This window comes from Marmota monax, unplaced genomic scaffold, assembly GCF_021218885.2.
Source record: "Marmota monax isolate L192 unplaced genomic scaffold, Marmota_monax_Labrador192_F-V1.1 WCK01_AAM20220418_F8-fsc00261, whole genome shotgun sequence".
NCBI lineage: Eukaryota > Metazoa > Chordata > Mammalia > Rodentia > Sciuridae > Marmota > Marmota monax.
Window position 1 is genome coordinate 2,922,893 of NW_026695225.1, and position 15,779 is coordinate 2,938,671.

Below are 15,779 nucleotides of genomic sequence, written 5' to 3' on the forward strand. Positions count from 1 at the left end.
TTCAATCCCTGGTATTGCCCAGGGGTGGGGGAGGGGGGAGAGGGGGGAGAGGGGGGAGAGGGAGGGGGTTGAGGGAGGTAGAGAGGGGAGAGGGAGGTAGAGGGGGTGAGGGAGGTAGAGGGGGTGAGGGAGGGACAAAGGGGTGAGGGAGGGAGAAAGGGGTGAGGGAGGGAGAAAGGGGTGAGGGAGGGAGAGTAGGGGGGTGAGGGAGAGCAGGGGGGTGAGGGAGAGCAGGGGGGTGAGGGAGAGAAGGGGTGAGGGAGGGAGGGGGAGAGGGAGGGGGAGAAGGGGAGGGAGGGAGGGAGAAAAGGGGGAAGGGAGGGAGGGAGAGAAGGGGGGAAGGGAGGGAGGTGGAGAAGGGGGAAGGGAGGGAGGTGGAGAAGGGGGAAGGGAGGGAGGTGGAGAAGGGGGAAGGGAGGGAGGTGGAGAAGGGGGAAGGGAGGTGGGGAAAGGAGGTGGGGAGGGAAGGAGGAAGAGGGAGAAGGGGGGAAGGGAGGGAGGGAGAGGGGTGAAGGGGAGGGAGAGAGCGGGAGGGAGGGGGAGAGAGAGAAGTAGAAGTAGAATAAATTCTGTTGATGATTTTTTTTTGATACAAGGGATTGAACCCAGAGGGGCTTAACTTACTGAGCCACATCCCCAGCCCATTTTTAAATTTTGAGACACTGAAGCAAAGCCAGTGGAGGCACCAGCCAGTTTGCTGCATAAGAGAGTGGTAACATTAATAGATTAAAAAATACAGCAGACAAACTTTCTTAAAAAAAAAATGTAGAATATCAAAACAGTTTGAATTTAGCTGAATCAAAGGTTGTACAGCAAGCTGGGGTCTGAAAAGTGCTGTTTCTCAACTGGCAAGTAGAGAGCTGAGGTGGGAAGCCATCTTGAAGATCTACACTGCAGTTTGCTGCTACAGGAGCCCAGGACATACCAAACTTTCCCAGCAAATGCTTACCATATGCCTTGGATGCACCTATAAGAATGTGATTAAAATAGGCACAGAGAAGACTATACCCTAGGGGCTTCAGGTCAAAGATATTGATGGGAGTGAAACTCACTTTCCCTTTGACTCTGGTGACTCACATGACCAGGTGAAGAAGGTCAGGAAACTGAACAGGTAGATGTAATTACATTCAGACACTGACCCTGGAAGGCCACATTCAAGGGTGGTACAATGTGCCAGACCTGTGGAGGTTGGTTACCCTACCCTATGAGTAGAATTCTCAGTAGAATCCTGAGATCCAGATGCCCAGTAAAGATCAGCACTGGCCCAGCCCTAGAGATACCACCCAAAAAAGTTCCAATGTTCTGATCAGTGCTAAACATCAGCCACAAAAACCTCTCATTAGGAACTCTGCATCAGCCCTGCTCTGGGAGCGCATGAATCTAGTGTGTCCAGACAAAACTCCAATTGACAATACTTCCCATTCCCTCCTACCTTATACTAGTGAGAAGGGAAGCTGAGAGCTATTTCAACCAGCTTTGATTCCAGGAGGCTCCAGCTGGTAGTTGCTGAGCAACACCAAAAGAGGAAAGGTTTAATGACCTCCCAGCCTTTGCTTTCTCTAAGTGTTATACAGTGCAAGAAGAAATAAAAGGGCAGTCTGGCATAAGCAGTGAATATCCATCCTTGTCAACAGCTTTAACCAACTCAACACATGCAATGTTTTCAGTAAGAACCCCCCACCCTTTTGGTGTTCTTGCTGTGCTGGTTGGTTCATGCCAGTACATTCAAAGCTCAGTTCAGCACATTATTTTTTGCTTGTTTTAATCTTTGTGTGTGTGTGTGTGTGTGTGTGTTATTTTGCTTTATTTTCTCTGTTGGGTATTAAGATTTCTTATTTCTTTTGTTTTTGTTTCTCTTATTACTCTCCTCCCTTTCTTCTTCTAATAGCCAAATTCTCTCTTGAATATACAAACAGCATAATATGAAAAGGGCTCTTTTTTTTTTCAGAGCCATTAGACTTTATAAAGTAGTTGTGTTCCCAGCTTTATCACTAACTCTCTGTGGTGACCATGCCACTAACTTAATGTCTGTGGGATTAGTTTCTTGTTCTGTAATTCGGCAAGGTGAACAAGATGACATCTTAGGATCTTTCAGCTCTGTAAGTCTGATTCTGAGTCAAAGGTTTACACTAATTGTTTACTTGGATAGCAAAGGATGATTCAATATTTCCATTGAACAGGCTATTTATTCTCTTGAGCATAAGTATGTAAACCTCTGGCTGATGATTAAATTTGTGCCATAGGGTTTAAGAATAGCAGGAAGCAGACATTTTATCCAAATATATTTATATTTTTTCTATAGGCCTATAGATCTGCTCATTAGACAATAGTTTTCACACGTCCTGTCTACATTTTACATGTTGATCTTCCAACTAAACAATCTCTTATATATTATTACCCAAAAGAGAAATCAAACGCATGTTTAAAAATCAAAATATTATATTTTTTAAGGAAAGTATAATTCTGTTGTTTTAGGTCATAAGTGGTTGCAAACACACAAATGTCACCAACATTTTAGCTCTGCCTTGCCAGGCTGCCTGAGGAAGTAAGGGAAAATTTCTTTTTTTTTTTTTTAATTTTTTATTGTTGGTTGTTCAAAACAATAAGGGAAAATTTCAAGATCTGTTCTATGCTGTAAGAGACAGCAGTGGGCCAGCCATTTACCACCTAACCCAGTCAGCCAGGAGTACAACTTAGCAAAATAATGCTTGTAGAATGATGACTCCTGTGTACCAGTACAAGAAGTGTTTTTACATATGGAGTATTTACATATGGAGTTTTTACATATGGAGTATTTCACAAATGAGGACACTCAGACTCAGAGCAATTAATTTGGCCAAGGTGAAAAGCCAGTAAATGGATGGGTCAGGATTTAAATGCAGGTATACAAAAATTCCAGACCAGTGCTCTTAGCATTATGCTATTCTGAAGTAAGAAGATTATTCAAATGGTGACACAGCTATAATGACTGAACTCTCAGCAGGTCACAGGTCAAACCGCATACTGGGCAGAGTGCACCCTTTTATTGAGCAGAATGTACCCATGAATGTATGTGAGAAACAAGACAGGGGAGGAAGGGGAAAAAGAAAGAGATACAAATGAAAAACGTACCAGAATAGCACACTCCAAAAAGAATGCAAATCATTTATATCCTAGGCCAGCCAATTTAGGACGCTTTGCACAAGTGAATAATTACTACCCATCCTGCCCAGTTGCTAGAGATGAAACCCAAGGCCTCACACATTCTAGGCAAGTGTGCTATCACCGAACCCTACAGCCAGCCCAATAATTACTACTTTTAGCACACTTTAAGGCTTAACATTATATGCATAATCAACAGGCACTGTGAATCATAATGGGAGGCAAGTGAATGAACTTTCAGCTATAATAAAACAAAATGATGAGCTTTAAAAAGATAAGCTATCTTTCGGGGAACACTTACCTGAAATAAAATCTGTATAATTATATAACCATGTATGCATATATAAATGTACCAGCTTCCTAAGAATAACAAATAATTATGTAAATAAGTACATTATCCATGTGAACATCCATTGAGTTAAAAAAAAAAAAAACTTACCTTAGATGAGACTATTCTATTATCACAAAATCTTTGTGCAATGTAAGCTTCTGTTTCTGAAACTGGATGATTGCCAACAAACACTGTGCGTGTACCAACTCGTTTTTCCTCTCCAGCACACTGATCAAGAGAAAGAGGGAAAAAGTCAACTTTATATCACATTTTTCCATGCTTCTACCAAGCTTAAATTCTTGTCTAAGCATGTTTGGCTATAATCTGGGGAGAGACAGTAGTAGGGAGAGGAGAAATCCTTGTTAGGAAATTCAAAATCCACTAAGCTTTTAGTTGCTGATTTTGGGAAGATTAGTAAATGTGTTGTTTGAACCCAACACATTGTGAGGCCAACAAGTATAATTCTAAAATGATGAAAGAAAACATCCAAAGGAGTTCAGGGAAATTCTCCCCAAAATATGGCACAGTTCCTGAAAGCAGTAAACAATACCTTTACCAGAATAGTAGCTTTGATTCATTGACTGTCTTCTGTCTGCAACCATAATATAGAGGGTCTAAAACAGTTTACTGATAAAAGCAGTAAAAATTTCCCATAATATCCATTTTTCACCCCAAAGTGAACAAAACTGCAAGATTCATACTTCATTTGGCTTCACCCCTACTCCTGTCTTCTGTTGTAGTCTTTACAATAGATCTGATCCTTATAATGCACCAATTAGAACTACAAAGAAGTCAAGTCCATACATACAATGTAATTTGCATTCTTTAATAGTCATATGGTTGTTTAGTTTTACACACAGCAAGCAGTAGCTATGAAGAAAATAAGGAAGAGCTGCCTTTCAAGCAAGTTCTCAGGTTATTCTACAAATGGAAAGGAGCAAAGGAGGTAAAGTGTCAGTGAGGCAGGATGTTTCTTGCACTGCTAATATAGATTTCTCTCCTTGATTACAGTGGCCACCAACTGACTTAAAATAAACATGAACTAGTACTTTTCCTGATTCTTAATCATCTATGATTTCTTCTGTGCCAGAGAACATAGAAAGGAAAAGCCAAAATGCAATTTTCCAGACATATGGTTTTGTTTATGAATTCCCTACATTTCAATGGCATTTACAGAATAAGGCCTAAGTGACCTCCATCTCAATAAATTGGAGAAAATGGATTGAAATTACTATGTTGATAGAGGTGTGTATGTTTGAGTGCAGATCCTGGCAGTGACTGTTGTTTGATGATGATATTGAGGTCTGAAGGAAGCTGTAGAATGACCACTTCTGAGCATTATTCAAAATAGGGCAAAACAGTTCAGGCAGGTTTGCGTTTGGAGCTGCCTGGGGACTGGGGGTGAGGTAGCATGAAGTAGATGACTTTCCCATGCCTGTTTCACCCTAAAATCTGATGAACATGCAATCTCTGGGTAGACTTTTCTACAACTATTTAAAATTGTTTGGTTTACATAAAAATGGAAATCCTGAACTCATAAGTAAATTCACTATAATTTTCCACTTGCTTCCAATGTAGAGTGTTAAAACAGTGACATTAGTTTCTTTGATTTTGAACAATACAGTACCTTTGCCAGGTAGAGAAACTCCAAGGAGGAAGCATTAAAAAAAAAAATTCCCATTTGGATGGTACCCAATGTAGTCTAGTGAAAGTGTATGTATGATTCCTGCCACCTCATAAACACATTGTAATTCATTAGTAGAGTCCATCCTGGACTGATTCCCATTCAAATGTCCTTAGAAACAGCATTTTTTAAAAAAACTGAAGTGTTAGCAAAAACTTTTTTTTTTTTTGTACTGGGATTGAACTCAGGGGCCCTTAACCACTGAGCCACATCCCCAGCCCTTTTTTTGTATTTATTTAGAGACAGGGTCTCGCTGAGTTGCTTAGGATCTCACTAAGTTGGTTAAGGCTGGCTTTGAACTCACGACCCTCCTGCTTCAATCTCCCAAACTGCTGGGATTACAGGCATGCACCACTACAACCAGCACAAACTCGGGTTTTTTTTTTTTTTTTAATTTTTTTTTAGTTGTTGATAGACCTTTATTTTATTTATTTACATGCAGTGCAGAGAATTGAATCCAGTGCCTCACTCATGCCAGGCAAGTGCACTAGCACTGAGCCACAGCCATAGCCAAAGCCCCACAAACTCGGTTTTAATGACACATCACGTGCTACATAAAAAGTATCAAAAATATTTAAAAGTATACTTAAGATATAGGAATTAACTGAGAAAGTTATTTAAATTTCTTTGTAAAAGATAAAAATCAGGGGCTGGAGCTCAATATCATCAAGGTCCTCAATATCATCATCTAACAACAGTCACTGCAAGGATCTGCACTCAAATATACACACCTCTACCAACATAGTAATTTCAATCCACTGGGCAGGGTGCTTGTCTAGCATGTGTGAGGTACTGGGTTCTATCCTTGGCAGCACCACATAAAAAAATAAAATAAAATAAAGGCATTCTATTAAAAAAAAGATAAAAATCACCCTCTTGTGTTCTTGATGTGTATCTTTACAGTATAATCTGAGTATTGTTTTTAAAAGGCAAAAAATAACCTTTCAGTAAAAATCAAATGGTACTCTTATTCAACTATTACCACCTTAAAATCCCATGTATTCACTAATCACAAAAAATGGACAATTGTTGGAAGCACAATTTGTTTCCTGATTGCCTCTAGACCCATAAGTAGAAAAGTACTGAACAAAAATAGAGTCCTAAATACAAGATCATCAGACACAAGATTTTAAACAAAGCCTACCTCTTCATCCTTTCCAGGTGTTGGCAGAATTAAGGGCAGTTACCCATAGAGTCTTTCTTCTTTGGGGGAGGAAGGGCTGGGGATTTAACCCAGGAGTACTTTACCACATCCCCATCCCTTTTTATTTTGAGGCAGGGTCTCACTAAATTGCTTAGGATCTTGCTGGCCTTGATCCTCCTGTTTGGCCTCCCAAATTGCTGGGATTACAGACATGATTCACCACACCCAGTTTATAGATTCTTAATCCTGGCTATACACTCCCTTTAAAAACACTGATGTCTGAGTATTTTAGCTAGTATCTAATTTCTCTGGAAGCTCCTCAGGTGATAATCCTAATTTGCAACCAGGGCTGAGAATTACTGGCAGACTCTGAATTAGTGATTGTCAGCAACTAACACCCTACAAAATTTTAATGTATCAGTCATAATCCTACATTTTAGCTGTGATTAAAATAATTCAAACAATTTGCTTTTCAATGAATAAAAATATAAATTACCCCTAACCATTTTAAACTGTTCATGAATTAAATTCTCCTTCACTGTTTAATTTTGCATAGTTAATCTCCCTTCAATTATTTAGATCAATGCTAATGAAATTATAGGCCCTGATAAAATACAAAGCTACTTGAGTTATCAACAAAAAATCTTAACTGATGTCTTCCTCAGCAATTACAGCATTATTTTTATTGGTCATCAACTACTCTCATTGAATTCCTATAGAAAATAAAAGTGAACCAAAAATCCTTATTAAAACCTAAAGACCTGGCAATGATTTAAGACTGGTCATACTCCAGGTCCAAAGATATTCTTTTCTCTCAAGCACTAGTGTTTTTGAACTGCATAATCAGTCTCAAAAAGAACAAATGAACTTAAAATTGAAAGAAAGATAGGACATTTCATCAAAATTTCATACGTCTATTAAAATGCTCCCAAAGTCAAATTACCATATTAGGATTTGGAGGGCTGGGTTGTGAAGGGAGGAGAGTGTTAAAGTGTCAGGGAACATTTCCAGCTTAGTAAGCATCTTGGTTAAAATCACTACCAAATAGACACTAGTATGTATATACGTGTCTGTATAACCAATGTGATTCTGCAACCTGTACACTCAGAAAAATGAGAAATTATACCCCATTTGATTCAAATGTATGATATGTCAAGATCATTGTATTGTCATGCGCAACTAATTAAAAAAAAATCACTACCACATATTTGGTGGTCAAACTGCTCAGGTTTCTAAGCCCGAACTCCATTATAACAAGCAAGATGAATAATCCTGATACACAATTTTATTTGTAACTCTAAAATCTCACTTTTGAGATTTTGCCTTTACTGCAACTTCTTAAGTAATTAAGCTGTGTCTCCCTCTGTGGCCAGAGAAAGTGAAAAAAGATGAAGAGGGCATTTTTGTGGAGACAGGAAATTTTCTGTCATTTTCCCTTTAAACTTTAATATGGTTATATTTACTGAAACTCTTAGACACACAACTAAGACAAATATACAATGTTAATCCCTATACACAAAGATTCTCTCTAATTAGATGCTACCTGGTGGCAGTATATTTAATTGAATAAAAACTACTATAGGAAATAGATACTAAGCTCCAAATACTTAAATTAGCAAGCACAATACTGAGGAAAATGCACAGACTGTTAGAATTGGGTAAGAATGACACCTTTTTGGAAGCTCAGAATTATTTGAGATTCCATTATATCAAAGTGATCCACTGAGCCATTGAATTTCACCAGGGATAATCAATTCTAAGTGTTTCCAATTTGATCCTCCCCCAAGGTCCTCAATGGCTATAGAAACATGTCTCTAAATAATGAAATGCAGCTTTTCTACAGGATAATAATCAATAACTAAAAAATGTAAGCATTTTTTGATTAAAAATTCTAACAGGGATTTTTAAAAAATATTTATTCTTAAATTTTAGGTGGACACAATATCTTTATTTTACATTTATAGCACTCTACCACTGACCCACAACCCCAGCCCCAGGTTTTTTTATTTTATTTTTTTAAGATTCAGAGGTTCTTTCATTTATAGAAAGTAACCTGAAACCTGAGACTCTCAAAATTTCTACCAAGACTCAGCAACTCAGCTTTCCTTGGTAACAGTATCTTTCCTAACCCAGAGACTGACAATATGCATACAAGTACACAAGTCTAGGAGGTCCTAAAGTTACTTTTCACTTTTGCTACAAATATCTCTATACCACCCTTCATTCCAAATATGTAACAAACTTTAAAACTCTAAATAGGAAGGTACTCAATTTCTATTGATGGGGAGCAATTGAGAGGAAAACTGACAATCCAGCTAAGCATTTATGATTGTCCCCAGGAAAGAGATAAAAATACATATAACCCTGTAAGCCAAGAATAAAGAAGTCCCTAGGACCTCTAAAACACAACCTATATAAAAAGAAAACAAAATAAGATAGATTACCAACCCTCAGAGGCTGGAGGGAAAGATGGGACCATCTGCAGAGTGACATGTAAAAATGTGCTGAGGTGAGGGCTGCTAAATCATAAGGAGAAAGCTGCAGATTACCAAGCAACTTTTACAAACCCCTGTGATCTTTGCAATGTTTCCCAGAACTTGGGAATAGAGCCAACTATGGCTTGATGAGTGTATGTACTTCCACTGGAGGCAGCAAAGGAAGCATTAGATGACCTGGTCTACTCCTTAAAAGTTGGAAGCAGAACTCTGATGGCTTGGTCTTCATTATCACACATTTCACACCTTTTCCTCAATTTTCTCCAAAAACTTGAATTTGTCGTGGTAACCTTTTGCCTTCCTGGTGCTGGAAATCAAATCCAGGGCCTTGTGCATGAAAACAAGCACTCTACCACTGAAATACACCTCCTGTCTATGCCTTGGTAACTTTTATATTTTAAAGTAATATTATTTTAAAATATCAGTTGAAGACCATAGCATCCTCTCCTCTTGGAAAGTTTTTTCCCCCTAATTTCTAACGATAATAAATGGAACATGATAAGAAATGTGGCTAAACATTAAACTTCTGAGGCAAATTCAATTGAACTCTTGCTTGTAGAGTGGTAAATACTTTAAGAGGAAGAGATATAATCTAGGTATTTGTTAGGATATGAGTTTCCCCACCCCAGGAGAGTGACTGTAACACTTGAACAACTGAAGTTTCAAAAATATATTACAAAAATATATGTAAGGCCTAAGCAGTTGGTTTCTGTGGAAATGTCCCTTAGGGCTGGAAAAATCTTCCTTACTATTCAAAATCTCATAGGTAAGAAAATTTTATGTCTCAAGAACAAATAGTAGTATCTAAAAAGGGCAATAAAGAGCCACTGGGTATGGGTAGGGGGTAGTGCCTTTACCAATATCATTAGCTAGAAGAGAGAAATTCTCATGCAAAAATTAGTTTCTAGATCATCAGGAAAGAATTTTTATTATAGTGTAAGAGGATAATAAACTGTTGAGAAATTATATCTATATATTGTAAAATAGGTACCGCATAACCTGAACAAGGTTTTATTGCCTGTTTTAGTGATAGTGTCATTATTACAAAAGTGATAAAAAGTTTCCTAGAAAGGATAACAGTTCAAATATATTCTGGAGTGTGACCAATAAAACCAATGAATGAGTTTTTTCAAGTAAATCTTTAAATATCATACAGAAAGCAAAACAGTTAGAAAAAAATGTCCATTTTTAAATGTAATTAATTTGAATAACACATCCAGGATATATCATTTTATTTCTTAACATCCCTAACACAAAAAAGGCAGGTTAAAAAAAGCAAGTTTCAAGCATTGCTTGATTGAATAAGCAAAGAAAGAAGGGGGAGAAGGCTCTGAGTTCTGACTCTCATAAGGCAGCCATTTCTCCAATAAGGCATTTCTAATCTTCAATTCAATAATTACAAAATAACCAACTTCTCTGCTCAATTTATAATGTCTTAAAGAAAAGTTTGAAAAAAAAAGAAAAAAGTCTGTTCTTGAATAAAGCATCTTCTCTATAGGTAAAGGTTTTCAGAATAAGGTTTGCAGGGGACAGGAGAAGCAAGAAATATATAATCCTGGAAAATATTACTTATACCTATGTTTTCTTCAACATGAGATTTGGGAAAAATAGTTTACTTAGTTGAGCCTCAATTTTCTTATCTTTAAAATAAGGTCACATAACCTAAAGATTGCTTATAGTAAGATTAACACAAACATCTGGAGATTACTTTCAATGACTTCAAACTGTTAATATGAATAAAGGATGAGTTTTAGAGATATTAACTGACTATGGGAATATTAAAACCCCAGGGGCTATAGTCATAGCTCAGTGGTACAACACTTGCCTAGCATGTGTTAAGGCACTGGGTTCAATCCTCAGCACCACATAAAAATAAATAAATAAAATAAAGGCATAAAGGGGCTGGGGTTGTGGCTCAGTAGTAAAAGCGCTCGCCTAGCAGATGAGAGGCCCTGGGTTTGATCCTCAGCACCACATATAAAGAAATAAAATAATTTAAAAAAATAAAGGCATAAAAATACAATATATTATGAAAGAAAAAATTGGGGGGCTGGGATTATGGCTCAACGGTAAAGTGCTTGCCTAGCACATGCGAGGCCCTCGGTTCAATCTTCATTACCACATAAAAATAAATAAAATAAAGATATTATGTCCAACTACAACTAAAAAATAATTATTAAACACAACAACAACAACAACACTCCAGCAACTGGTCCAGCACAGAACAATATCCTCTCCATAATCTATGTATAAATTTCTTTTTGGTACCAGGGATTGAAACTAGGGGTGCTTAACCACTGAGAAACATCTCCAGACCTTTTTTATAGTTTATTTTGAGACAGGGTCTCACTGAGTTGCTCAGGGCCTCACCAAGTTGCTAAGGCTGGCTCAAACCTGCGATCCTCCTGCCTTAGCCTCACAAGCCGCTGGGATTACAGATGTGCAACTACTGTGCCTGAAAAGTGTAAAAGTTTTATTTAAAGCAGTGAAGTTTCTGGTTCTACAGGAGGCATATAGGCAATTCTGATGCCGTCCCTGACCAAAGAGACAGAGTGAGATTTCATCAACGGGCAGGCAGTGCTTGGTGTTAAAAACCTTGTTCTTTAGTATGAATGAACAGGACTGGAGTTGGCAGACAAACATCATGTTGGCAATGGAGGGCCACTGGAAGAGCTCTGTAGGCTATTGTCTATAACATATGCCATTGGTCTTTCAGAACTGTTGATCTGACACCTGGCAGTAAAATTAGGAATTAATTTCTCCCTTTGTGGCAAAACAGATGCTCACTTCAGAATTGTACCAGAATTGCTGACATTGTCTCTAAATCTCCATTTCCTCCCCCAAAGCTCTGGATTTGAAGCTGCTATGCACTATAGAGACTGAGTGTTGCCATAAATTTAACAGATAATCTGACTGTAATTATTCTTAAAACATGCTTTAAAGAAATCAAAAAATTATTGATGTTTGAAGTATAATGCATAACTTTTAGTACACTGAGGCACAAAAAGAACACATAAAAAACAGTAAATAATGGATTGTATATTAAAAATTTTGTTTGGATTGTTAAATTTTAGTATGATTTTGAGTACTGCTAATTAGGAATTTCATATGAGAGATGAATTGGCAAGAATATCAGAACATAACACTGAATGTTTCCAAACTGCACTGCATGGAACAAGTTAACAATGAGGTTCCTTAGAAAAGGGGGAAACTTGTTCCTGTATTCCCTCCTCCTGGCATACTCATAGAGCAAAAGCTCTAAAATGCCTAGAAGAAACCCCTTAACTTCATTCAATCAGTGTTTCCCAAAATTATGTCAACATAAAACTTTTCTCCCCCAAGGATGATCCAATGGTATCACATTCAGTAAAACACAATTTTGACAATATGACTCTTATTTCTTACCTCATCAAACATGTCTACAATATCAGGCTATATCTATGGTAGGATCTATTGGTAGGGAAAACACAGAGTATACACAATTAGCTATACTATCACAGTATTCAAAGATATAAAGTAAGATAACCAGTACAACTGTGGCAATTTCTATCCCTGTATGCCAAAAATAGGTAAGTAATGTTAAGTATCTGGCCAATGTCCCAAGTGGTATTTTGCTTCTTAGATTTAATTATGAGAGGCAAAGGACCAGAAGATCTTGGTCTGTGTGTGTCTTGGGGAAGTACTGGTATTGGCTTCATCATAGGTAACTTGGAAAGGGCTTTATTAGAAAGTCTGATCTACAAGGAGGTAGAGGAATTGGGGCCATATCTAGGCAATAAAACTTGAAATGTGGTTTCAGATATGGCATCATCTGCCAACTATTTCAGCCTAGATTTCTGAAATAAAACAAAAATTTTCAAGGGTGGAGAAAAGATCACCTGTTTGAAAACAAAGAATAATTTACAAATACCCATGAGAAGATATGTATTGGGGATGAAACTTGTTTGTAGGCTTCAAAATATAAAAGGAGAAAAAAGTAGATAAAACATTAAGGAAATTCACAAAGGACAGGGATAGGCCCATGTGCTAATGCCTTTTAAAAATATTTAAATACATACAGGGCTGGGATTGTAGCTCAGCAGTAGAGCGCATACCTTGCATGTGCAAGGCTCTGGCTTCAATCCTCAACATCACATAAAAATAAGTAAATTTAAAAAAAGGTATTGTGTCCAACTACAACTAAAAAATAAATACTTAAAATACATTCAAATACAAAATGACTAGATTAGACTCCTTCAAGATGCTAATTTTGGTATACTAGAAGGTACATTAGCTCTTTCAGACTTCAGACTCTTAAGAGTGCCCATTTAAAGCACAACTGCAGCAATTTGTTTAGTGTTAAACTTTAAAAGTGATGAAAATGAATGCCTTCTCAAATGTGCCTGTTACTCTAGGGAAAGTCCTCTGATAAAGTAGAATGAAATACATGTTCTTGTACCCAAGGTACAAAAAACTTCAAGTTAGAACAAGTTAGGATTATCTGCCATGAGGACAATTTTTTAAAATAACAAACCACTTAGAATTAAAAATTTTACTTGCACACAGGGGTTTTTTCCTATGTAATATTAAGAAAAACACACGAGATATGAACCAATTGAAAGAATTTTTACTAGAGTGGATTCAGTCAAAATGTATGACTTCTCAAAAATAACAACACTAATACTAAAGGCCAAAACACTCCCAAACAATTTTGAGAAAAAAATTTAAACAAATGGCACAAACAGTAGTTTTGAAGTTCTATTCAAGTATAGAACTGAAAATAGCAATGAGTTATTTCTAAAGCACACATAGGGGTATCTAGAACAATTATAAGAATTTAAAGCCAAAATTCAAAATACCTGGCAAGCTTTGAACAAGAAAAATGCTTTCAGCTCAATTATGAAACAGCACAATGCACAGTATTATAGATTTCTTCATTAAAGGACTCTTGCTCCATGGAATGCAAGCAGATTAGTCATAACCAGTACTCAAAAATTAGTGTTCATAAGGACTTTAATTCTTCTAATTACAATGCATTTGAGTACATTTCACATTATAAAGGGTGTGTATGCATGCAAATATATTAATACATTTCTAAGTTCATTCTTACTCTACTTTGTAAACTCAAATGTGATGTAAAATTTTCTAAACACTGATTAGCAGAAAGTAATTCCAACATTAATCAAGGCTTAAAAAATGGTGGAACCCAATGACATTCAGGCAGTACTCAAAACTTAGAAATTAAAGTACATTTGCACTTTTTAGCATTAGTAATATCCAATTAATAGTGGACTGGAAGAATGATGACTTCATAGGGGTAGGCAGTATGGAAAAGGAATATAGAATCATTGTACTTGACTACTCAAGATGTCCTGCCAATGTCCCAGCTTGGTTTCCAGTCACTCACTATGGTTTCAGATTTAAGGCAAAGGTAACTCCTCCCTGCATGCCAGCACAGCTTAACTACAGACAGGTGGGGAATGAAGAGAACTGGAAAGAAGCATGGTAGAAATACAAATATGTCAACCCAAAAGAAAGCAGCCTATGAGGAAGTTCTGCTCTAAGACATCATGGGCTTCCTCATCACTCTCAGTGCAACTCTCAGAAGATCTCTGGAAAGAAGAGTTTTTTAAATGCTTTAAGCAACACATACATTCAGAAAGAAGAAAGTTCTTTAGATGTGAGATTAGTTCTTTAGACTTCATCTTCAGTCTTAATAGCAGTAGATTATAGAAAAAGACAGGATCCTCCTAATCACAGTAGGTCTTTTTTAGAAAGCTATATGTCCGAATGCTGTTGAATACAGATTTTATGGATTTCAAATCCAATCAGTCCAGTATACCTTTGAGCTCTACTATAATTTTCCACATTGTTAAGTAACAATGTGATGAGGAATCAAAGAACAAAATATGCATTGCAAATAAGGAGAGGTTCATTCATGCATTTTAAAAGTAACTCTTCTAGGATGGCTAGAATAAGAAATACACAAAATATCAACTGTTGGTGAGGATGTAATGAAACTAGACCTTGATATTCTGCTGGTGGCAATGTAATAAGGTTCAGCTGCTGTAAAATAGTTTGGTGGCTCATCAAAGAGTTACCGAATTACTACATAATCCAGCAATCCCACTCCTAAGTATAGAACCAAAAGAATTGAAAACAAGTGTTGAAACAAAAATTTGTGAATGGGTGTTCATACAACACTACTTATAATAGTCAAAAGGTAGAAACAACTCAAAAACCAGTGCCTGCAATTCCTATAAAGATCCCAATGATGTTCTTCATAGAAATAGGAAAGCAAATCATGAAATTCATTTGGAAGAATAAAAGAGAGGCCCAGAATATCCAAAGCAATCTTGGCATGAAAAGTGAAGAAGTCATCAAAATAGTAGACTTTAAATTATACTACAGAGCTATTAGTAAGAAAAACAGCAGGGTATTGACACTTAAACAGACATGAAGAAGACCAATGGAACAAAATAGAAGACACAGAGACACAACCACATAAATACAGTTATGTCATCCTAGAAAAAGGTGCCATAATCAAACATTCAAGAAAAGACAGCCTCTTTAACAAATGGTCCTGAGAAAACTAGAAGTCCATATGTAATAGAATGAAATTGAATCCCTATATCTCACCCTACAAAAAACTCAACTCTAAGTGTATCAAGGACCTAGACATAAGACCAGAGACACTGCATTTACTAGAAGAAAAAGTGGGACCAACTCTCCAGCATGTAGGCTTAGGAACTGACTTCCTCCATATGTCTCCTAAAATGCAAGAAGTAAAATCAAGAATCAATAAATGGGATGGTATCATCTGAAAAAATGATACCTGAAGCTGAAATGATACCAGAAAATGATACCAGAAGCTGAAAAGCTTCTTCACAGCAAAGGAAACAATCAAGAATGTGAACAGAAATCCTAGAGAATGGGAGAAAACCTTTACCAAGAGTACCTCAGATAAGGCATTAATTTCCAAACAAATCAAAAAACACCAGAAAA

At 37.0% G+C, this 15,779-nt stretch overlaps 1 protein-coding gene across 6 annotated transcripts in view; it reads right to left on the reverse strand.

Moving 5' to 3' along the window:
• Atp11c (ATPase phospholipid transporting 11C) overlaps positions 1-15,779 on the reverse strand; it is a 188,828-nt gene that overhangs the window by 94,974 nt on the left and 78,075 nt on the right. For all 6 annotated transcript variants that reach the window (XR_009225934.1, XM_046435336.1, XM_046435337.2 and 3 more), the window contains one exon: positions 3,581-3,700. Coding sequence is in view for 5 of the 6 variants with exons in the window: in XM_046435336.1 (XP_046291292.1) it covers positions 3,581-3,700 (120 nt within the window). In the remaining variant the exon portion in view is untranslated. The remainder of the gene's footprint in view (positions 1-3,580; positions 3,701-15,779) is intronic.